Source organism: Candoia aspera, chromosome 3, assembly GCF_035149785.1.
Source record: "Candoia aspera isolate rCanAsp1 chromosome 3, rCanAsp1.hap2, whole genome shotgun sequence".
Taxonomy (NCBI): Eukaryota; Metazoa; Chordata; class Lepidosauria; order Squamata; family Boidae; genus Candoia; species Candoia aspera.
The window spans coordinates 208,034,278-208,057,783 of record NC_086155.1 but is presented as its reverse complement, the minus strand read 5'-3'; the positions used below and the strand labels follow the sequence as shown (position 1 = coordinate 208,057,783).

At 52.8% G+C, this 23,506-nt stretch overlaps 1 protein-coding gene across 1 annotated transcript in view; it reads right to left on the bottom strand.

The window, feature by feature from the left end:
* The window catches only part of ZC3H3 (zinc finger CCCH-type containing 3), a 204,060-nt gene that overhangs the window by 38,016 nt on the left and 142,538 nt on the right, over nucleotides 1-23,506 (bottom strand). Inside the window, exons 6-9 of the mRNA XM_063299746.1 lie at nucleotides 16,326-16,410; nucleotides 15,004-15,162; nucleotides 13,057-13,126; nucleotides 7,388-7,519 (exon numbers count right to left, since the gene is read on the bottom strand). Of these exons, the coding sequence (XP_063155816.1) occupies nucleotides 7,388-7,519; nucleotides 13,057-13,126; nucleotides 15,004-15,162; nucleotides 16,326-16,410 (446 nt within the window). The remainder of the gene's footprint in view (nucleotides 1-7,387; nucleotides 7,520-13,056; nucleotides 13,127-15,003; nucleotides 15,163-16,325; nucleotides 16,411-23,506) is intronic.

Genomic DNA, 23,506 nt, shown 5'->3' with positions numbered 1-23,506 from the left:
GGGAGAAGGGCGGGCATCACCTGGGCACCATTTCTGTGACCTCATATGTGCTCCAGTGTAACTCCGCCAAACGCAATCACATGACCGCAGGATGCTGCAACCAGCTGTAAATGCGAGCCGGTTGCCAAGCGCCTGAAATGCGATTATGTGACCACAGGGGTGTGTCTGTGTGCGTCTGTATGCGTGCACACGTGCGATGTTTGAAGCTCAGAAGTGCCTTACAGGCCATAAAGCACCCATTCCGAGGCTGTCGTAACTCCGGACCATCATTAAAGGAACAGTCATAAGTTGAGGACTGCCCGTACTTTGCAGAGCCCTGAAAACAGAAGTTCGCAATTCATTGACTTTCGTGCTCTGGCCCTGCACTTAACCATCTGAATGCAAAAAAGTCCTTCTGCTGTCTCTCCTGTCAGTTCTAGAACGGGCTCCAAACTGCTGAGAGGACTTCCAGGGGAAGCCAGCCGTTGTTTGAGCCAGTCGGTGAGATCCTGCCTCTATTCTGTGTGTTGCGGGGGGGGGGGGGGAATGGAAGACATACTGTGGAAAGAGAGTGGAAATGGGAAGAGCAAGAACGAAGGAATTCATCTTCTTAGCTCAAGGCAGCTCATCTCAACCGAAGAACCAGGACCGGCCAAACTGGCACTGTTTTCCATAAAACTCCCACATAGAAGACAATTACAGTTTATGAGATAAGCTAAGGTTGATTTTACCAATCAAGAGAAGCCCGGCGCAAATGATCTAAAAAGGTACTTTCAGACACAGGAGAGAGAGCATGCAATACATTCTAAATAATAATGGGTTTTTTAAAATAGGGGTCTTGCAAAGAGAGAGGGAGCGGGGGCAAGAGAGGGATAGAGAGTCTCTGAACTGCAGCTCCGGGAGCGAAGGGAACTGCAGGAGCAGCCCCGGAGGACGCCAAGGGGATGAGAAGCAGGACGGCTGGATCCCCAGAGCAGCGTCTTGGAAGCAGGACACCCACCCAACTGAGCAGCACGGACCGCGCTTCCAGTAGCTGAGGCCCCCTCGTCTCTGAACTACGCTTGAGGGCCAGCTTTAATTCTGCAGGTGAAAAAGTCCATTTCCTGTATAGAGCAGTGCTTCTCAACCTTGACAACTTTAAGACGGGTGGAGTTCAACTCCCAGAATTCCCCAGCCAGCATGGGAAAATCCATACAACAAACGGCAATCCATAATAATCTGAAATGTATAAACAGGTACCTATCCAAGGCAACAACAACAGTTCATCAGTGAAGAAAAAACCTGGACATGGATCTGAGGGGCCACCATCAGGAACTTCCTGTGTGGGCAAAGAGCTCTGCCAACGGGCAGCGATGGCAAAGCCTTCAGGCCCAGCGGGACTCAAGCATCAGAGCAGATCATATTGGTGAGGGGGGAGAAACGGCCCTTGTAGGTAACCCCGTCCAAAGCCTTTCAGCTCCCAGGCAGTTCAATTGTGCAAGCCAGAGGATTCTCTTGCAGCAGCTGGCATCGCCCCTTCCGAAGTCATTGGGCATGGCAGAGGCCGGAATGCTTTCCGGCTGCAACTCACAGCATGGCCCTCTGGAAAGCAGGGGCGGGCAAGAAACCCAACAACAGAAGCAGGAGGGAGAATCGCAGGGATGTGATGGGGCAGACAACAGCCAGTCTAAGACCTAGCTAAGGGAAGGGCTCAGGGGGCTGCAGACACTGCAGGAAGGTGAAGAGGGGAGACCAAGAGGAGGCCGGTAGGAAGAGCTGACGGGAAGTAACAAGGGGTGCAACTTTATGAAGCAGATCGGAAAAGGAGCAGAGAGACCATTCCAAGGAAGCCTTTCCAAAGGCCAAGCTCACCCTTGCAAGGCCCCTCAGGAGGTTCCTCTCCAGACAGTCTACAGATGCCAGGGGAAACCGCTGGGTGCAGAAGGCACCCCTTTGCAACAGGGAGCGTTCCTTCCCAGCCTGAGCATTGGGAGCATCAGAAAGCCAGACGCTGGTGGGGAGGCCCGGGAGCAGCTCCCCCAAGGCCGGTCCGGATGGCCTTCCGGAGAGGGGCTCCCCAGGACCCACCCTGCTGATGCCAAGCCCACACGCCCTCCTGCCTTTGTCCTCTGAAAGTGAAAACTGCAGACAGCTGGTCTGCGCTGCATCTTGGACACAGAAGAGAGAGGGGGGAGAGAGAGAATGAGAAGAGATTTACTCCCTTTCTAAATTATTCACACGAAAAGGGACTGCGCATCTTTAACAAGCCATCGTTTTATGAAGCAAGGTTAACATTTTTACTTGATTCAGTAGAATATTATAAACTCTCCGGGGTCCATTTGAGGACTTTCTACTTTGTGCAGAAGGAACAGACTCAGCACTTTTTATATTATTTAGAGAATAAAATTAACCCTTGATGGCCCAGGCTGGGTATTTCCTCTCCCCAGTTAAATATAGCATGCTCAGCAATCCCACCCCCCCATATAATTACAGGCTGCTATCCATCATCTGTAGGAGAATGCTTTTCTGACACTCCAAAAGTGATGCGGTAAGCACGTTCACTAATAGAATAAATATTCTAAATATCTCTTTTATATTTTCATTTAAATTGGAATATTTTAAAATAATTGTACACATGCTGGCTGGGTGCCTTGTACCAGGGCTGTAGAAAGGCCACCCCATTATGTTGTCTCATTTAGGAGGACAGGTCTCCCGCCACGGAAGTGGACACTGTTTGGGCTCAGCTGCAAAACATTGTTAGCAGAGGGTAATGTTGCTGGCGGGTCCTGATGCCAAACCCTGCCTCTTGGAGGTGCCTTATTCCACAACTCCAACTGTCAGTCATCCTTCTGCTAGCTTGCCACAGATCTCTCCTGAAATTCTAAATTTGTTGCCACTCTCTAGATCTGTGACGTGGACAACCTGCAGCTAGATGCCTCCGCCATAAAGCCTGGAGGGTGGTCCCTCTCAAAAAGTTGCTGATTTTACTGTGGCAGGAGGAGGAAATGATTAAAACCGTAAGGACCGCAGCAGACTCCAATGACGGTGGGTCAATCAGAAGGCTTCCTGGGGTGGCTACCTCTGCCGGGGGGCAGGGCTTGTCGATCAAAGCGGCCAGCCCGTTCCACCAGCCTCAGCTGTCAAGGCACAGAGGCACTCATCATTCTCCTGGGGGTTCTGGACTGGACTGCTTAGATTGAAGAGACGCTGGGAGCACAGGGTCCTGGTCAGCAGGACCTTCCAGAACAAGAGGCACCTCAAAACTTTTCTTGGGATCTCCAGAGCTGCTCTTTAAGGATAGTCAGGCCTTTCTACTTTTGTGAGAGGAGAAGGCATCTTCCTGTTCATCTTAACTCAACTTTCTCTGTCCATTTCTGTCATCCCCTTGTCTCTGCTGTTTCTCATCCCAACCGTTCCCCAACTCAGCAAGATCACAGCCTGTTCCAACACGGTGCTTGTGGGCATCTCTTTTTCCTGACAGTCACCCTGAGCCACGGCTGGCATGCAGCTACAACAAGGTTTCTCCTTCCCCAATAACTGAATGCTCCCCCCTCTCCTTTTTCACATATTCCTAGAGACAGTCAGCACTAGCTAAAGGATGGTGGGGCTGGCCCACTCAACACTGATTTTAATTAACTCAGCAACTGGGCCCTTCTGAAGCATTAACTATACTTGAATGCCAAATCTGCTGGAAGGAGGTTGTTACAAGGACTCTGGAGTGTCACTGGACCTGGTTGGCAATTTCAGCTTCCTGGCTGGGGAGGAAGACAGCCCTTCTGGGTTCAGCCTGGAGGAATGAACATTTCACGTGCTTCTCATCTTCAGACCTGGGAGCCAGGATTGGTTTCATCTGGGGAGGTCATGGTTTGCTGGGATGGAGTGGAAGGGAAGGTAAACCTTGGAGGCTTTATCCAGGAGACAGCCTTCTTAAAGCGGCACTGATTCTCCTGCGTCTCCTTCAACAAAATGGATTATTTCCCTTCCCTCTGGATCCTAATGGGATCTGCTGGGACAATGCCCCCCAAACCACCCTGTGCCTGTGTGGATGAGATTATGACAACATCGATGCCCGGTGGCTTGTCTGGATGCCAAGGAAAGGCCTCACCTCTTGGTCAGACTTGAATCTGGTGCTTGAGAGCTTTCAGGGGAGGGAGACAGAGTGAAAAATAAGGGCTTGTGCAGTGCAACATCTGAGGAAGCAAAAAACAAGGTCCCTGCCTGAGCTCCTGGCAGGCCTTACAATATTGTGGTTATGTTCCCTCAGGTCCTGCAATGGGATGCGGTGATGAAGGTGCTAGCTTCAGCCTAGGAGTTTCGATCCCCCACTACTGCGAGGATCATGCAGAGTGATCCGCATTCCAATTTGTTCAGTGGAGGAAGAACGGGATACAAATAACCATGTGGGATATTAAACATGTGCTGTAAGGATTTGCTGCGTTTTTTTACTCTCTCTTTAGTCACCCATGTTCCCAGATCCATTTACAAGTCTGGATACAGGTCAGACACATCTGTCCTCAGACAGGGCTTGGTTCTACAGCAAACAAGAGCAGCTGATCCCAAGTAGGACATGATATAATCGTATCTGCAGCACTCCCAAATCCCCCCTCTACCCGTTAGTGATCCAGCTTTCCACGTACAAAATATACTCCCATTTTGTGGGCAGTGGAATGAGGCTGGAAGACCCTGCCCTGCCCAAGGGCGCCTAGGATTACTAAAGCTGATCCGTTCAACTCGAGAGTTAGCTGCTGGGCTCCCCCGCCTGTCATCAGGAAGCGCTGCAGGGCTCAACTTTGATTTTGTGTTTATTTATTTATAACGGCTTTAGCCTGCTTTTCATTAAAAGTAATCCCAAACTAGATACAATTAAGCAGGCTAACACCATAAAGAGAGCTGTTGGAACGATGGCTGCAATACTGTCAAGAACACAAGAGCAACCCGAACCTGGGTAAATAAACTGGCCATCAGCTGGTGCAGAAAAGCAACGGGGCTTGGCACAACCACAGAGGAACAGGGAGGAAGGCCTGTGCTGAGAAGACCCTCTCTTAGGTTGTCACATCCAGCCCACAGCCCACCTTCAGCCAAGGCAGCGCCCTGAAGGGGACATCCTTGCTCAATCCTGCTTGTCTCTCTGTGACGCATTCAGCTCTGCACCGTGTTCCTCAGCCTTGGCCACTTGACGACGTGTGGACTTCAACACCTAGCTGGCTGGGGAATTCTGGGAGTTGAAGTCCACACATCGTCAAGTGGCCAAGGCTGAGAACCACTGGCTCTGCACATCAGTGCAAGTTGGCTACTGGTGTTACCCATCATGAGTCCTTCAGACAGAGTGCGAGGAAACCACACGCAGGAACGTACTGGGGAGGGCCGCCTTCCCTCCCCTCCAAAGGAACAGGAAAAGGCTGAAACGGCTTCTCTGTTGCCCACAAGAACCGTCAGCGGCTCCCAGGGGGAACGCACGGCCTTCCGCCCAAAAACCACCCTGGGTCTGCTTCCCTGCTGTATGTCAGGGCTCCAGCATTGTGCCAGCTAGCTTCGATTCTTAAAAATGGCCATTTTTAAAGTGTCTGCTTTTAATTCAAATACTTGAGAAAGCCAAGAGGCAGTGCCATCTCACCTGCCCTACAGAGCCAGAAGCCCCTGTGCATCGCGTCACCCAAAGAGTTTGGCTGTCAATGCTCTGGAGCAACCCCAGCTCCCTCCCTGGCCTGGAAGGCAAGTGGCCCAACCTGGGAAGTCTTCGGAGGGTCACCCATGCCCAGCACCACCACCCCCCACCATGATTCTGGGATTCTGCTCCTCTAAGGTCTCCCCAGGGTTAGACAAGCCCCTGACTGAAGCAGCCCAACCTTGGAGACCTGAACGGAGACATTTTTACTGCTGCTTTTATCCTATGGCTTGGGAATTTTGCTGGTATTATTGATGGGATGTAAGCCACCCCAGTAAAGGTATATGTAAGAGTGGAACACAATCTGATAAATTGTCCTAGTAATATCACTTTATTTGTATCAGTTAGAAACTCAGAGATTTCTTTTGTTGTTGTTCAATCTTAAGCCATGCTCGACCCTTCGTGACCCCACGGGCCACAGCACGCCAGGCCTTCCTGTCCTCCACTGTCTCCCGGAGCTTACTCAGATTCATGTTCGTTGCACCAGTGATGCTACCTAGCCACCTCCTCCTCTGCCGTCCCCTTCTCCTTTTGCCTTCAGTGGAGAAGGAAATGGCAACCCGCTCCGGTATCCTTGCCAAGAAAACCCCATTGGACAGTATCAAAAGATTTCTTTAGTTGTGAGATAATGTAGCCTGTTGGGGCAAAGGCCACCCTGGGGAGATACCACCATCAGTTCTTGTTCCCCATTGATCAGACTCCACAACTGAAAGAAGACAAACAGGGTCTTCCAACCAAAATCCCTTCCTTTCCTGAGCGTGAAGAATGTGCTGTTCTCAGCATATTCATTTCGTTTATCCTGCGAGTGTACTCGGCAGACTTCACAAGAACCCACTGGTGTATGACATGCCTTTTCTCATGTTGCAAAGAGGCAAATTCAACCGTCCAATAATGCAACAGGCATTCCTGTCTATTCCTCTCACCAAACCAATTTGTCAGCTGCTTAAATCCACAGGGGTGCAGACCTAAGAAAACTAATGTCATTCTAATGTTCTTCCAGACAAACATCCTCAGAATATGACTATCAGTGGCTATTAATTGTGATGACTACGCATGACCTCCAGCATCAGCCCCAGCTGCTTTTGAGCATCACTCACCAGGGACACGATCAAGAGGGGGTGCCCTCCTATTTGACGACAAACAGCCCTCCAGTCTTAATGGCTCCTAATGTCGTTTATCATAAATGAAAATAATCCCACTCAAAGAATCCAAGTCAAAGAAGAAAATCAAATCACTAAAACTTGATGCCCACATCCAAGGCAGCAACAGATAGAAAGGGGCCACGGAGGAAAACTGTTATTTTAGTCATAATGAGAGTATTTTACTTCCAAAACTTAGAATTAGATTTGAGCGGACACCCCCTCAAATCCTGGCTCTGTGCTCGCCATCGGGGCCTTGTTTATCATTGTGAGAAGAGAATGCTTGACAACACGGGCCCCTGCTTAGACTCCTACGATTCAGTTACACACTGAAAGAACATTCTGAGCATCAGACATTGCAGCCCTCCTGAGCTATTTTTTTGCATCAGCCTGGAAAACAGAAATGGGTCTTTGGACAATGTGACGTGCTGCGGAGAATCTACTAACTGAAGGGGCCTCCTTGCTCTATTTAGTCACGCTCTGGAGATGGCAGAGGGGAGGCCACCTTCTGCCCTGCAGCTTGGCTCAAGGAAAGGGGCTCTGCAGCCTCGGCACTTGCAAGGACCAGCCGGAGAGGGAGCACATAAAGCTGAGAGCAAGCGGGATCCATGGCCCCGGCCCTCACCTTCTCTCCCAAGGGACAGTAGCCCTTCAGGAAGTCTGCGCAGACTTCTGCTTTCCGGGATACGTAGACGTGGCTGTACGGACAGTCGCTGTTGTTGCAGATCCCCTTCAGGAAGTAGGAACAGACAGGCATCTGCAAGGGGAGAGCAGAGAGAGAAAAGGATTGAGTGAGGACTTTTTGCAAGTCAGAAAAAAAAACCTCCCCCCAAAAGGAAATGGACCCTTTGTTTCCCCCAGACTTTGCCATGCTGGCTAGCGATGACGGGAGTCCTGGCTTGATGGATCTGAGGGCTCGGCTGAGAACGATGGCACGAGGCTTGTTCCAAAGGCAGTCTAAGATATTTAGAAGACTAATGGAGCCACTGGGGGTGGGGTCTCAAGGAAGGGGCCTGCCAGCCCTGCTCCCTTTGTTTGTGCATCACCAAGCTGCAGATGCTCCAGGGAGGGAGGAGGGCGGAGGCCTGGGTGCATCCTCCCAATGGCCCAGCGAAGTTGGCCACTTTGCAGAAGGCCACAAGAGCAGCCAAGACCCATCCTGGTCTGCCAGTGCGTTTCTCAAAGTAGCCCGCCAAGGGCTTCTCAGGTGCTTGCAAGCAAGAGACAGAGACAAGTCCCTCCCTGGCCCTTACTCCCTTCCGACGTTTGGGAGTAGGCTGTCCCTGACCCAGAGGGAGGTAACAGGTGGTCTTCGGGACCAATGCCCTTGACAGACCTGACCTCCAACCCCTTTTAAAGCCATCCAAGTCAGTGGCCATCAGCAGGTCTTGCAGGAACAAATTAGGTGCTCTGCGAGGAACGTTTTCTTCACAAAGCACCTAATTGTTCGTTTTATCTGTTCTAAATCTACCTCCAGTCCACTTCACCAGATGGCCCCAGAGAATAACTGTTTGATCCACTTTCTCCAGGCCATGCATGCTTTGAGGTCCCTCGATGATGCCTCCCCTTGGTCAAGGGTTCTCCAAGCCAGAGCCCCAGACGCTCTAGCCCAGTGTTTCTCAACTGTGGCCACTTTAAGATGTGTGGACTTCAACTCCCAGAATTCCCCAGCCAGCCTGGGAACTCCTCAATCCTGGGAATTGGTCCCCACATCTTAGAGTGGCCAAGGTTGAGAAACCCTGTTTTAGAAAAAAGTTCCTTTGATTCTTGGCACTGAAGAAACATGCCCTGGTGATTTATGCTAAACATTGGCTGCTGCTGCCTAGGGCCATCAACAGTCCTCAAGGACATCGGTAAGCAAAACAAAACCAACTGTGCAAAAAAACACCGATGTAGGATTCCCCAGCACTTATGCTGCAAACCACAATCGTAACCATAAAAAAACCCTGAAGATCAATTATGGCAATCCAGTAATGGTCACGGAAGGTGGGGGAGGCAAATATTTGCAAGACAATCCCCCCATCAGTCTCTGATAACAGAAGGCGGTGGATCCCAGGAACCAGCTCAACTTAGACACCTGGAGCAAAATGGCTAACCGGAGTCACGCAGGCGGTGGATCCCAGGAACCAGCTCAACTTAGACACCTGGAGCAAAATGGCTAACCAGAGTCACGCTCTCAAGCCACAAACGAGTACCCTCCTAGAGGGAGATGGCTCTCAACTCCCTGACTCTCCAGACGGCTTGTTGAAGGGACTGTCTGGTGCTCACCCACTCTTTCCCTCGGAGTTCCACTCCCAGTCCTCCGCTTTTCCCCGGTTGCGCAGCTCAGCTGCCGCCCAAGAGCAGCGCCATGCTCCCGCCCAGCGCCTTCCGCTGCCATCCTGCAGGCTTGGGCATCCTCCGTCCAATATTGACAAGTGCACCGTAAGTGCCAGCAACGGTAAACGTGGGGGAAGAAAACTTTCTGCCAAAGGACACATTAAGGCTTTCACGGAGTTAGTTTGCTAGTGTGTGTGTGTGGGGGTGCATACGGGAGGACAGCAAGCTAGAAGGCTAAAAGCCACACGGAAAACAAAGGGAGTTTTAAAAGCAAAGAGTTTATTTTTAATTGTCTTTTAACTGCAGGCATTAAAATAAAGGACAGGGCTCCGGGGCTGTCTTTTTGGTCGGCAATGGCGTGACCATAAACGATGCCTTTAATGTAGGTTTTGATATAGAGATCAAATTAGCTCTAATAAAAAGGGATAATAAAGCCCACTCTGATGCAAAACTCAACTCCTCCCAGCTGTCAAGGCTGAGCCATTACCAAGAGAAGCGCTGTTCTCATTTCAATTAACCTTGTTTGCACCCTGCTATGTCCATGCAAATAACAATAACATTAATGCAAAGCACTAGTGCGCTGCGGCCATATTAGGCAGCTCCGACTATGCGCACGCCTTTCCAAGCCGGCAGCTAATGAACCCGAAACTCAACGTGAATTTCCAAATTGCTCACAACAGAATTTTGAAGCTCTATTAGGGAGAAAAATGCTGATTCTTGTCAAGTCCCTCAAGGGGAAAAGCTGTTGCAACAGCAGCCTGCCTCAGCCCAAACCCCGGCCTCCCACTAACCTCTGTCTCCAATCCCAGCCATCGCGGCTGCAGCGAGGGGCGGGAGGCCCCCAGGTCCCGGGCCCGCTGGGGCAGCCGCTGGGGACGAGGCCGGGGCAGAAGGGCCCCTGCCCCACCGTGCGCCCTCCGCCGAGAGAGGCTCCCAGGCTCCCTCTCCAGGTCCCTGGCTAGAGAAACCTTGAAGTAGCCATCCCCAATTGGGATGGCAATCCCAGAACTGGGGGTCCCAGCTGAGCAGGCGAAAGGGCCAGGCTGGAGAAGGGGCTACTACCAAACCTTCTGGGAGGGCTGGGATCCCGTGACGCTGTCTGTGTGGCCCCTCAGGGCTGCCTGTCCCTTGCGAGAGGCGGAGCTTTGTCCAGGAATGGCTGGGTTGTCTTCTGCGATCCCAGCCATTTCGAGAGCCCTGAGGAGGTGAAGTCAGCAGCACTGCGGCCCTTCGGTTTAGGTCGCAACTCTGGGGCAAAGAAACCGCCTCCCGTCAGCCGGGCCTCCTGAGACGGCCAACGCCCACCTTTTCTCTGGGCGACCTGGGCGACTTGGGTGCCGGGTGGCCTTCAAACAAGCTGGCCGCCACCTCTGGAAGGGTCCCGTGTCGCTCGCCGAGTGCCGGGTTTCTACTCCTGCAGCCCACCGCAGTCTGGAACCCTGAACTGCGGGTGCAGAAGCGCACCACATCTGTGGCCACCCCGCCGAGAGAGCCTGAACCCGTCAACCACCCAAAGCAGACCTGGACAGTGAATGCTGGCTTGCTGGTAAACCCAGAAACCCTCAGTCAAGGCCAGGTGCCGAAAGCCTCCCTGCTCCCCTTTCATGAAGGAAGAGAGGCGTCTCGCCCGACGCTGCTCCTCTGTTCTGTGGTGTGTCCTCCCCACTGGCTGCTCTCATCCCGGATCAGCGCCACCCAGCCGAAACCAAGGCAAAAGCCCGGGCTTGGCAAGGGGACAGGCCCATGACGAGGCAGTGCTGGCATCTGCTCCCTGGGCCCAAATCCAGGGGGCGGACTGCTAGGACAGCCCTTGATTTCTTCTTCTGAAACTCACAGCTGCGGAGAGGGGGCTTAAGCGGGTGACCCCTGCCCCCTTTCTCAGCAGCCCACGGACCTGCAACAGGCAGGACTCTCCCAGCGCTTTCCCTGCTACACTGCCCGGAGGCCGGGCTTGACGCACGGCTTGGCCCCATCAAGCAGAGAGATGGGCTGGGAGGAGCGGCAGGCACTGGGCTCGAGACTTGGCCCGCTCGGCCTGCTCTCCTGGCTTGCGGGTCACGAGCCAAGAGCCACTGGGGCTGCTGCTTGAGGGTGCCTGCCTATTGCCGAGCCCGTGGAGAAGGTAACTTGGTTTGCACCCACCAATTAGGAAGGAAACACACAACCGAAAGGCGTTGTCCAACAGTACTTCCAGCTGGCAAATTCTGTCCTGGGTTGTAGCTGGGAGGCAGAAGAATAACCTGGATAAAATGCTGGGTCCCTCCCCAGCGCACCCACGCTGCATGAGCAAGGAGCCTCAAAAGAGGGGGCTCATCTGGAGACGGGGCGTTCAAGCTCGCAGAAAAGTCCCGATGCAGCAGGAGCCACATTTTCTGCAGGAGGAATTAACTCGCCAGCTGCTTTCTCTCGGCTGCACTTTGATAAACGAGGCTGACGCCACCTTTCCTGGTAATCGCCAGGTTAACAGGAAGCTACAGAAGCAAGTGCAGAAGTCGCCCCTTGCTCGGGGCAGCAGGCCCTCCCTTGGCCATAAATCACCAGCAACGGGCCCTCACCTGCACAGAGGCAGCTCTCGCTGCCTGCCTGGCCGAGTCGCAGGAACGCGGGTGGCCAAGGCTCCCTTTTGCTACTTGCCCATTGCTGCGATGCATTCGAGGCACCACAAGAAGGTCGCAGGGTTGGATCGTTCTGTGCTAAGAAAGCAAAGGACGTTCTGCCTCCTTTCGCGATGCTGCACAAAGGGAAGAATTCTGCAGCCTGCATGCATGGGCGACCTAGTCACAGCAGAAGGCAAGAACTGCCCCCCCCGCCCCGCCCCAGCTAAGGTTGAATCTGGAGGGGAGACCACTGGAAAGTCCCAGGGCTGAAGCGGGAAGTCAAGATACATCCCAGGAGAAGGCAGGGGCCACCCACTTCTCTGCTGCTGCTTCAAAAAGAACGTGGATATGTAGCCCATCCCCTCGCCAGGAATTAAGTGGAGTCACTCCACCTTCTTCTAAGATTTCAGCAAACTTAAATCTTTTCCCGCTTTTTCAGGAATGTGCAATATTAGTGCCCCACCATACCAAGCCTCTGGGAAATGAGGCCTCGAAGGAGTTGAACCAGCTGCTCCATGTCAGCAGCTCTGGGCAAAGAACAAAGCTTCTCATCCCGGCCAGCGCGTCTGGCCAGCTGGGCTCTACCTGGTGGGTCAGCGGCTGCGCAGAGCGAGCCGAGACCGTCTCAGCCTGCTTGGAGGGAGGGAGTTGCCCCAAAGCCCTGCCAATTGCCTTTGCCAGGACAGCTCTGGATCCTTGTCATCCATCACAAGGTCTGGGGGGTGCAAGAAGCTTTGGGCCCTCCGTTCTCTTTTTGCTAATGCAAGCCTCTCTATCGTGCAGGATTTGGGTTCCTGCAAGGTGCATGTTTTTAGAACTTCCTGCCCCGAGCCTTCAGGATTTTGATGAACAGAATGCGCTGTTGCCCTTCCTTCCTTCCTTCCTTCCCTCCTTCCCTCTCCTCTCCTCTCCTCCTACCAAATCTCACCCTTTAATTTCAGGATATGGTAGCTGAGATCCAGGAATCAATTTCCAGACCGCTGAGTTTGGAGGCATTCTTCAAACTGGCGGGGTTTGCGCAGCAAAGGAACCAAGGTGCAAATCATCCTGGGGCCGTGCGTGCGTGCGTGCGAGCGTGCTCGTGTCAGCCAGCACCTCAGCCGCTCTCCCCCTTACGCCTGCAAGTCCTACTGAAGCGGCAGACGGCCTCAGGTGCTGCCAAGCAGCCCCCAGCTTAATGTGCTAAAGTACCGATACATCACGTTGGCGCAAGAGACACGCTCTGCTCTCATTAGGGGAAGTGGCCCCGTAATGAGTCGGAACAGCTTTGTCAAGGGATGTCCAAATGAACGAGACCAGGAGCGGTCGGAAACGTCCCCCCTCCCTGTAAGAGCTGCCTCCACACACACACACCGCTCAGTGGCCCGGACAGACCAACCTTGTCCTTGGAAACCTTGTGTGCAAAGGGACACGTCCCGTCTGTCTTCTTGCACGTGCCACGGAGGAACCTGCCAAGAGCAGCAAAGAGAGGGCTGGCTTAGGAGGCGCAGGGAGTAAGGGAGACGACCTCGAGGGGGATACGCAGGCTCCAAGGCCTAGGCCGAAGGGGCTGAAGCACTTTTAAAGCCCAGAACATCCGGATAACATCTGGAAGCAACTCAGACAGGCGCCTCCCTGATTCGCTGGGGTATAAGAAGGAGCAGGAGATCCAGGCAACTGGACTGGCAAGACTACCAGAGCCGCTCTCCATAAGAGCAGCCTCGGCCCTCCTGGGGAGTCGATCTCACGGCCTGGTCCACCTCCCGGGGCCGACAGGAGATCTGTACACAAGATTTGATTGGGGGGAACATTTCCTGGGAAGAAGCTTCTCCAGCGTTTACCCACCTCCATAATAAACTCAGGGGCAGGAGTCACACACCTCGCCTGCCCCCTGCATGGGTTCACTTGCCATCCTCTCGGGGGTGCCCGCAGGGCGCAGTCAAAAACGGTCAGCCCAGGTGGCGGCCACAACGGTGGGACTGAAGCCCCGCCTTTACATCGGCACGTGGCACACGCGTGCAAAAGACCGGCGGAATTTCGATCCCACCGCCGTGGCCATCTGGACTGTTTTGACCAAACTCTATGGACGTCCCCGATCCTGTTGGAGACTTAGATGCCTTGATTCTATGCCATTTCAGCTGATAATCTGGATAACTTAAAATTAATTTCTTTTTGTCCTGGGTCACAACAGATTTGAGAAAACCACAAGTGGCAAGAACCGGGAGGGGTGAGGTGCTCTGATTAAGAGTATGTCACAAACTCAAGTTCATGCATGCCTATCGGCAAGGTATGTTTCCAGATTACAGATAGTCCTAGACTTACAACTGTTCGTTTAATGACAGTCCGAAGTTACAACAGCAGCCTCAGAATGGGTGCTTTACAGCCCGTAAAGCACTTCCCAGCATTGGAAAACATCACACCACCACCACCTCGTGGTCACATGATCGCATTTCAGGCGCTTGGCAGCCAGCTCGCATTTACAACCAGTCGCAGCATCCGCAGTCACATGACTGCATTTTGAGACTTTTTTGCCATTTTCTGGTAAAAAACACCCATTGGGGAAGCTGGATTCACTTAACAACTGCAGTGATTTGCTTAATTACCCATGATTTGCTTAACGACCACAGTGATTTGCTTAACGACCACCATAAAAATGGTCGTAAAATTGGGTCTGGTCACGTGGTGACTCAACTTACAGCTGCAACAACTTACGACGGAAATTCCAGCCCCAATTGTGGTTGTAAGTCGAGGACTCCCTGTATATGCTTCAGCCTTCCTTTTTGCAATGGACTTTTGCAATGCAACTCCCATCCTTCTCCTTGAGCATGGCCACTGTCTAGGGATGACTGGCTTTGTTCCCTGTTGGAGGCCAGGTTGGAGGAGACTAACCCTTCCCCAGATCTGCCATGAAGGCAGATCGTCCTTCACCAGCTTGGCCTCACTGCCGAGGTGCAATCCACCGATCCCTGAGGTGCTGCCGGCACAATCAGTGCCCAGAATGAACTGCGAGAAGGCTGGTGAAGAAGGACGGGGCACGGCTTCTCCTCCTCAGAGAGAGGAAGGCACGGGCAGACCGTGCGGCAGGGCTCACCCGGAGCCCGTCTGCTCCCGAGAGAAAGGGCCGTTCCCACTGGATCCAGACCAGACCTGTGCACATTCTTACGCTAAGAGAACCAGTTGCAAGTGACTTTGAAAAAAACTAAAATGTATGCAGGATCTAGATGGGAAAGGTGATGTTTGAGTAGGTATGTTTTTAAACACTCCTCTTCAGGCCGGCCCCTCTCGTTTCTGGCAGCACCCGCGGAACAGGGGCGGAGAGGGAAGACGGAAGAGACCTGGTGCAGACCTGGTGCAGACGGCCACTTTCTCGGGGTCGTGGATGTAGGGGCAGCTCTCTCCACGGTTGCACTTCCCAAAGCGGTTGTAGTACATGCAGTACTCCTTCCTTCTGTCCTTCCTCTGCCTGGCCTGGCGGATGATGGCCAGGCTCCGCTGCACGGCGCGGCTGCAGGGAGGGAGAGAAGCACAGAGGACGGCTCAGGATCCCCGAGCAGGCTGTTTGGGGTGGGGGTGGGTGGGAGGAAACAATAAAGGAAGCAAGCAAGCAGTCGAACTAACCGAAGGTGAAAAAGGAAACAATATGGGGGGGGAGGGTTTAAATTTCATGAGAACTGGACTTCATATATCAGGATCCCATATGATACGGGTATTGATCCCTTTAATTCACTCAGCATTGAGTAGCAAACCGCTGGAATGACAGTATTAAAGCATTTATTGAGAATAGCTGGGATAAGTTCTCTGGGTGTTAGTAATATTCAAGCAGGTCAATATCTATGGGGTAATATCTATTTATTGTATTCATTATTTGTGTGTTGTTAACATACGCAGGCTTTGTTGCTGGTATTAAATTACAGCAGCGTATAAAAATATATTAGAATGTCCCTCTGATTCTCTCTCTCTCTCTCAGCTCAAGGCGGCTTACGACGTCCAAACTTCAGTTTGAAATGCAACACAACAAACAGAGAATTTAAAAGAGCAGCACGAAAAACTCTAAACCAGGGTTTCTCAAACTTGGCAGCTTGAAGATGTGCGGACTTCAGCTCCCAGAATTCCCCAGCCAGCACCTTCAAGTTGTGTGGACTTCCTCAATCCCCTGGTAAAGTTGCGTGCTTTAAGCCCCTCTTCGATTTAAGGTAAGGTTACGTGGGTTACGGACGAGAGGCTCGGTCGCCCTCAGGAAGCAGAGGTGTGGAAAGAGGGGCCTGCTCGTTCAGGGTTCAATAAAGGGGGTGGGATTTGGTTTAGTTTCACAGCGAGGCAGGAGATATTCTGGTTCCTGGGATAAAACGTCACAGTGGCCCGAGGCTAATTGCGGGATGTTCGTCCGTGCAGAATGCTGACTCAGCAGGCCCAGCCCAGAGCCGGCCCCCCAGCAAGGTACGTGCTAAGGCTGGGACCTGTTGGGTCTTCAGTGGGATAGTTTTGGGGAATTATAAGAAGGGGGAAATAATTCACCTTTTGAAATGAGAAGCTGATCATCAGACCCCCCAAGGAATCTCTCTGTAGCATGGCCACCCACAGCAATGGCTTGCTGTTATCTTCCCTCCTTTTAAACGTGGGTGTGGATGTGTGCAGATGACCCCGGTGCTCTTTCAAGGACATACCAACCTTGCAATGTAGCGGCTTGTGGTCGACCTGCTCGGCCAGCCTGGTGGAGAATACCCGGGTACACCATGCGCAGAGTCCAGCCGTGCTGCTCCAGAACAGAAAGAGAACCAGTTCAGAGAGAGAATTCAGTCCTAATGATTAACACGTAGGCAGGCTTTATGTAAAGTTTGTGCAAGGTAAATAGGTTCTTCTTGAGCAAGCCAAGGAACTGGCAATGCCTTACAAGCAGTGAGTAAACAAGAAAGAGAAAAAAAAATTGTCCCTTGTCTGGCTCAGGGCCAGAACAAATTAGTCCCTTTACATGGGTCAATTGCTGTCCCTGAGCTGCTCGTTGGTCCTGGCATTTGGCAGAAGTCCATCTACAGGACAAAGGTCAAGCCACAAAGAACAGGAGATGCCCTTGTTTACTGGACACTAATGTCCACGAAAGAGTCACAAGGGTGGACAGGTGAAAGGCACCAGAACCTGGCCAAGGTGTCCAGGCAAAAGGCGAAACGTTACACAAGCTGTCTGTGCCCCTGCATTGCTTCCTGGCACTTGTTAGGGACCCAGGGCCTGACCCCTGGCCTGTGGGCACCAGCAGGACCCAGTCCTGGCAGCTCCCCATCCTCTGCCCCCCAGTTTCAAGGGGGCCATCAGGCTTTTGTTTCTCACCAGATGACTCTAACCGGGTGTGAAGGCATATCCGTTAGTTAAATACCCAGTCATCTGGTGAAGCATATTTCACTCAGTTGCAGAGATGTGGGGGGAGTGTTGAGACAAACAGAAACAAAAATATTGATTTATATCAACAACTCTCCATATGCAGAAATCTAAATGGCCAGCATCAATAAAGAATAAAACAACCAAGACGCCGCAGCAGCAGTAATTCTCATTTAAACAACAAAACCAAAGCAGTAGACAAAAGATCTGCATCCTAAGCAGATGGACTCTCAGAGTGATCTCTTTATCCCGGAGTCACTTAGCAGCTCTCAGATCTGACTCCAGCAGGCCTGCGAAAGGGCTGCCAGACAGGTGGGGCAGGGCAGGGACCCCGGCCTTCCATCTAAGTCTTCCAGAACCTCCGGCCCCCTCTGCAAAACCTTGCAGGGACCCTTGACAGAGTCGCTGAATTTACTCACATATCAATGTTATAAATTCATTAATTCAAACCAACCAAGCCAGAAGAAGGAAGGCCTTGCCAAGACATCCAGCAGCATCCCACTGTCCCTTGCCAGCCCGTCCTCTTCAGAGAGGCGTTTCCGCACGCGCCTGCTTCCTCCTCCTATCGGACACTCTGTCCTGAGCCCTTCAACCCCACACCCAGGACTCGCCCGATCGGGTCCCGGTTCCTCCAACGGCTGGCCTGGCCTTTCCCAGCCAGAAAGGCATGAAGACAGGAAGGACTGGCTTAGCATCTTGACTGGCGACATTCTTGCCAATCTAGACGTATGAAAGGGAACGCACACGCACGCATCTTATACAACACACGTGGCTTTATTTGTATGGAAAAAGGGGAGTGACGCAGCGGAATAGGCCCTGTAGGAAGTCCATCGCTATATACAACCGGGAAGGCTTCAAAATTTCAGGCTCCTGATGGCGCATCCTTCTGCTTCATGGAAGCTCTTAGAAAACAGGACTGGAAGAATGGCTATCCATCCCCTTCTCCTTCACGCTCCCACTATGGCAGGAGAAAGGACCTGTGTTTGCAGGAGCCAAGCGTGTTCTGCAGGGAGGTGTGGTTGCTTCCTCAGTTCCCTTCCCTGCAGAGACCGAGTGAGAGTGAGCGCATGTTTCCTTGCACTTCCAGTGGGGTTGCACCAGGCCAGCAGGAGGCAGCTAGTGGTCGCTGAAGCCTGCAAGCCTATCCCAGCCCCACGCCTTTCACAGAGTCACCCCCCTGGCCAGTCAGCCTGGTCCTGCACCCACAAGAGGTCTTGCTAAGCCTTGCTCTCCTACATCATTTATCTGGAAGAGTCGGTATTCAGCCTGGGTCTTCTGCATGCAAAGCGGGTGTTTGGCCCCTGAATTACGGCCATTTCCTCAAAAGGTTTAGGGCAGCGTTTCTCGACCTTGGCAACTTTAAGAGGTGTGGACTTCAACTCCCAGAATTCCCCAGCCAAGGATGCACTGGTATAGGGAGATGATCAGGATGAGGTTGATCTCCTTTGAACTGGGCTCTGCATAAAGTTGGAGTTTATTGCTGGAGCTGGGCAGCTCCCAGAAGAGAGGGTTTTGTTATTCATCAGGCATTCACCTGCCAACTTTCTCCACCTGACATGATGGGGAGTTCCTGCGCCGTCAGCTGAGACGTGTGCCAGAGCGTTCCAGGTGGGAAGAGCGCCACTCCGTCGCTCACCTGCCAACTCGAGTGTGTTCCTGAGTGAGTGATCGGAATTTGATAGCGTGTCAGCCAGCACTCCCTTCACCCGGGCTGTCACGCGGCCGACTGGTGACGGCACAGCCCCATCTGTTCTGCGTGCAAATAAAGCGCTGGTGCCGCTGCACTGGAAGAGCAGGCGCTGCGAGGGCTCTCTATCAGCCTCGGAGGGCCCACGGAGCCCAGCCATGGGGCAAAAGCAGAGGCCGCTGGGAGCCACAGAGATGGGGGACCCTCTGCTGAAACCCCAGCGAAACACCGGGGAGTCCAGGCGGGGCACTGGCTGCTCCGGCTTCTGCTGCTTCATGGGGAGCCTTGCTTGGAGCTTCTTCGAGGAAGATGGCTTCGCTGTGGGAATTTTGGCAAGAACAGCCAGGCACCTTTTACACTTCCCAGTGTTAAAAAATGCACATAAACTAACTTGCTTGGAAAAAAAGGTACTAGGCCAAAGATATGACGAGAACCAGGGAAGGTGTTAAGAAGTTCCAAGGGGAGCAGACAGCACTTAGCATTCTGCAGCACTGGGGGGAATTAAGAGATGGAAGCAGTCCACCTGGTGACATGACAAACAAAAGCAGGTCGGATGCCTCCTTGTCGACATTCTGCTCCCTCCAGGTGTTTCAAGCTGGATGCAGAATTCTCTGAAACTTCACCTGGACGCGCACGCAGGAATGCAGAAGAAGTGGGCTGGAGGGGTCGCCTGGTGACACGAACTGCCTGTGTGTGCCAAACGGGACTCCCTCACTGCCACCTGTTGAACCTTTTTTACCCTTAGGTTTGAAAGTCACAAAGCTGCCACTTTGGTCCAGATCTTGCTCCTCAGCAAGAGAGATGCTAAATGCGAAAACGAGAATCTAGCGGACAGACGGAAACGCCACATTTGCAGACAGTGCCTCTGACTAGGGAAGCTCGGTGCACATCCTGCTCTGCTCGTGAGTCTCCCGCAGGGACTGGGAATCTGTTTAGCCCACTTCTGGAGGGAGCAGGGGCTAAACAGACTTTAGCCTTGCACAGAAAAAGGAACAAGGAGAGTTTCTTACTAACAAAGTAGAAGCCGATAGATCAATAGCTGGAAGCCAAACAGCTTCATAGCTGGGCTTTCATTCTATACAATGGGCTCGTTATTCACTTCCATGGGAAGCGCTCGCAGGCCTGAGTCCAAGCTACTGGAAGAGCCGCCTCGTCGGCTGCAGGGCTGTCTTGCGTCGAGAGCCGCAAGACTCTTTCCCAGGCAAGCATTTCGCACCAAACCACCTAGAAGCCCACCTGGCCTCACTCGGGACTGCAGAGGAGCACCTTCAAAAAACCTGAGCTCCCTAAAATCTGTCTCCTCCCAGGTAAATCTTATTGACGGTTGCTGTTATCTGTTTCTACTGCTCTTCCTCCCAAGGAGCACAAGGGAATCCCAAGTAGGGGGGCTTTTGACATTTAAAAAAGGATCTGCAAGGATCTCCAACCCGTCAGGACGTGAAGAGAAGCACGTGATGGGACCATGTCTGGCACGCAGGCCTTCTGGCTTCGGCTTCGAACGTGTATCTGCCCAGCCATCGGCCGCTGAGTTTCTCCTCCTGCGAGGGCCACACATGGTGGCTGTTCAGCTGCAGCATACGCAAAGCTGAGGGCGAGTGGCTTTGTGTGGGGAGCCCAAGGTTTGCGCCTTTTCTTGCAGGATCCGGGCTTCTACCGCCCATCGTGGGGCAGCTTGGAGAAGCAGAGCCTCTCGGGGGCCCCACCTGCGTCTCACTGGGGGACCCAGGTGCTGCTGCTCCCAACCTCTCCCATCCTTCTGCCAGCAGAGCCCGGGCTTTCTCTCTGTGGGACCGGAATGCTGCCCTGCCAAATCCAAATTCTTGAGCAAGGCACAGGGGAGCCTGAGAAGCCAGGCGCTGTGGCATCTGCGGCACGCAGAGCAGGGCTTTCCAACTTCTGGGTGCACGTGGAGCCTTGGGAAAGCAGGATGAGCCCCCCAAAGCAGAGGCCGGGGCGAACGCCGTCCGTCACACCCAAGTCGCTTGCGCAAGAGGCCCAAAGCGAGACCAAAGCGAAGTCCAGATCCCAGACCATGAACCCAGGCTTTCATCGGGGGTGGGGCCACAACAGGATTTAAACTGGGTAACACTGAAAGCAGCAGACTGCATTCACGCATTTCCCCCAATCCCCCCCCTTAGATAGGTGAGGACCCATCAAGAGTGCCAAAGATTCACTACAACTCAACCCCCCAAATCTTATGCAAGACACCTAGTCTTGGTATTGTTACTTGTCCCTCCAACAGCCACCTTGAATTGACCAGAAATAAAGAGTGAAATTAAAACTTAATAAATAAATCCCTTCCAGAGACTGCAAAAGAGCGCAGTTCTGCTGGGCCTCCAAGAGGCAAAGGAACAGAGGGAAGTCAGCGAATGGCCATGCCTTGCGCACACCGTGGCAGCAAACACCGTATCTGATTGCATTTGACAAATGTCTTCAAACACAGCCGGTTTAACACCGCCTGGCATAACTAGCATACCCCCCTCCGTACCCAGCGATCCTAAATGTATCCGGCAGGTCACAGAGAGGCCGACTCCGCAGAGCAGACTTGATGGAAACAGCAAAATGCCACCTCGGCTGCACGAAACCTTGTCAGTTCATTCCCAGGACCAAAAGAAAAGTGGTTAGGCTAGAAGGGGATGCCATTAATCATTGCCATAATCATGCATTTAATGAACACGACAGTTCCAGCTCCCGCTGGAGGGACGGGGAGGTTGATGCAGCAAATGCTCTGTGGTGCCCTCGGCAGAGGATCCCACGGATGCGGCTGGTGCGCTGATGAGCCCTAACCCTTCCCGAGAGATGAGCCCTTGAGGAAGAGCCAGTGGGCTTGAGGGTTTGATTCCTACAAGGCAGCGTTCACGTATCTCAGGGCCTGCTGCTAAGCCGTGACGGAGTAAGCCCAGCAAGGGAAGCGTTTCAAGAAACACATCCAAGGGAAAAAATCCCTGGGGCAGGGTCGGATCTGCTCGGCCAGGCATGGAGACAGATCCGGTCCTGCTCCCAGACATAACCAGCTGGTGATCTCAGATCCATGGCGGGCTGGCGACCCGCCGTTCACATCAGCGGCTCTGCTGGGCAGCCAGTGGTGCTGCGGACAGTCAGGTCGCACGTGACTCAGGCGCTGATGCAAAGTCACGGTCGTGCACGTCTGGATTACCTTTAGAGATGCAACTTCTAAACCCCTTCCAATTTGTTGGAAGATGTTTAAAACCCTCTTCTGCCAAAGGTACAACGGTTAGTTTGTGGTTTCCAAAGGACAAGGCAGGCTTCCCAAGTATTCATGGAAGACGAGACCACTGACAGATCTAGGAGATAACATCAAGGGCTTCACTTTTGCCCCTTCCTGCTCAGGGAGGCATAACCACAGCCTGCTGTCCAACCCCCAAATCCCACACCAGAATCTGCCCCACGTCTCCTGTTGGCCAGAGACCTCCCAGGCTCTGAAGCACGGCCTTCTGAGGCCGACCTGGCTTAGGAACTTTACTTGAATTCATCACGTGACTGACAGCAGTCCAAGGCACCACATTTTACTAAATTAATCCTTCCAGATCAAAACAGAGATCTTCTCTGACAAGGAAATGCAGCAGAAGTTTTGCCTGTGTCCTTCAGCCTGGGGCAGAAGCATCAGCTGAGGCTGAGAAGAACAAGGAGGATCCTGAGGAGGGGCGTGGCCGACCCTTCTTCCTACTTCCTGTTACAGGCTTTGGAGGCTGGAGCCAAAGAAGGCAGAGAAGCGGCTGCTAGTGAGCTTCGCGTTCATGGTCCAGGTGGAGGACACCCCTTGTCTTTACTGTCTTCCACCTCCACTGCAAACGTTTTTGACTCCAGTTTTTTTGGGGGGGGAGAAGACTCCATGGGTGACGGTTGGGTCTGGGAACCTGGAAACCTGGAGTTTACACTCCAACTGCATGATTCTTTAACACAAGCGGCGAGAAGGAACGTGTCAACTTGAGTCATTACCACTGTTTACGAAATGAACTCCTTCGCATTCTGCCTCCTGTGACTCCGGCACTTGTCCCCAGGGCCGAACCATGACAAGGCGCCATCAGATTCTGCCTATAAATACCCAGCTCCTTCCACAAAGGATTCCATCTGCATCAACGCCCTCCAAAAAATGTTTCCAGAAACTTCAGCTTTGTGCCAAGCCTTCAGCCAAGTTAAGCTCATCAGACATGAGCCCTGAAACCTCCTCGGAGGACTCCACAGCAGGCCACGAACAAGTGAACAGCGGTGACCGGCTGGGAGACGTTCAGAGGAAAAGCAGGCATCTCAAGCTTTCAGGAATGCAACCACACTTTTTCTGTGTTCATTTGGAAGCACGCCTGAGTTTGACAGCCCAAAGGGTGCATTTCTAGCATAAGCCACGGATCCAGATTGAGGCAGGCCTCCCACCTGCGCAAAGAGAACAGGAGGCAACCCCCCTCGAATCGGTTTTACGGATCTGCGTTGGGAGCTACTGAATAACCCAGCCACACCCAACACAGAGCCTACTGAAATCCGAGCAGACTCATAAACCATGCAGAGAAGTGACCGGACAAGCGTCAGCCTCACAAGAGGCTTCCATTTCAGAGCAGCTCCCCAGCAGCACTCTTTTCCTCTCCCATCCTTCCAGGTGGCCCCACCACCGTCCAGCCCCTGCAAACACACCTTTGTGGAATCTGTAGGGAGCCGTGGAGATGGCCTGGACGGATACATTCATTCCAAGAACAAAAAGGCCTTCCTTAAGCCCCGGTAAAGGAGAGGGTATTAGGAAGAGCCTCAGGTTGGTTCCTCCCTGACTCAAGAGGGCACA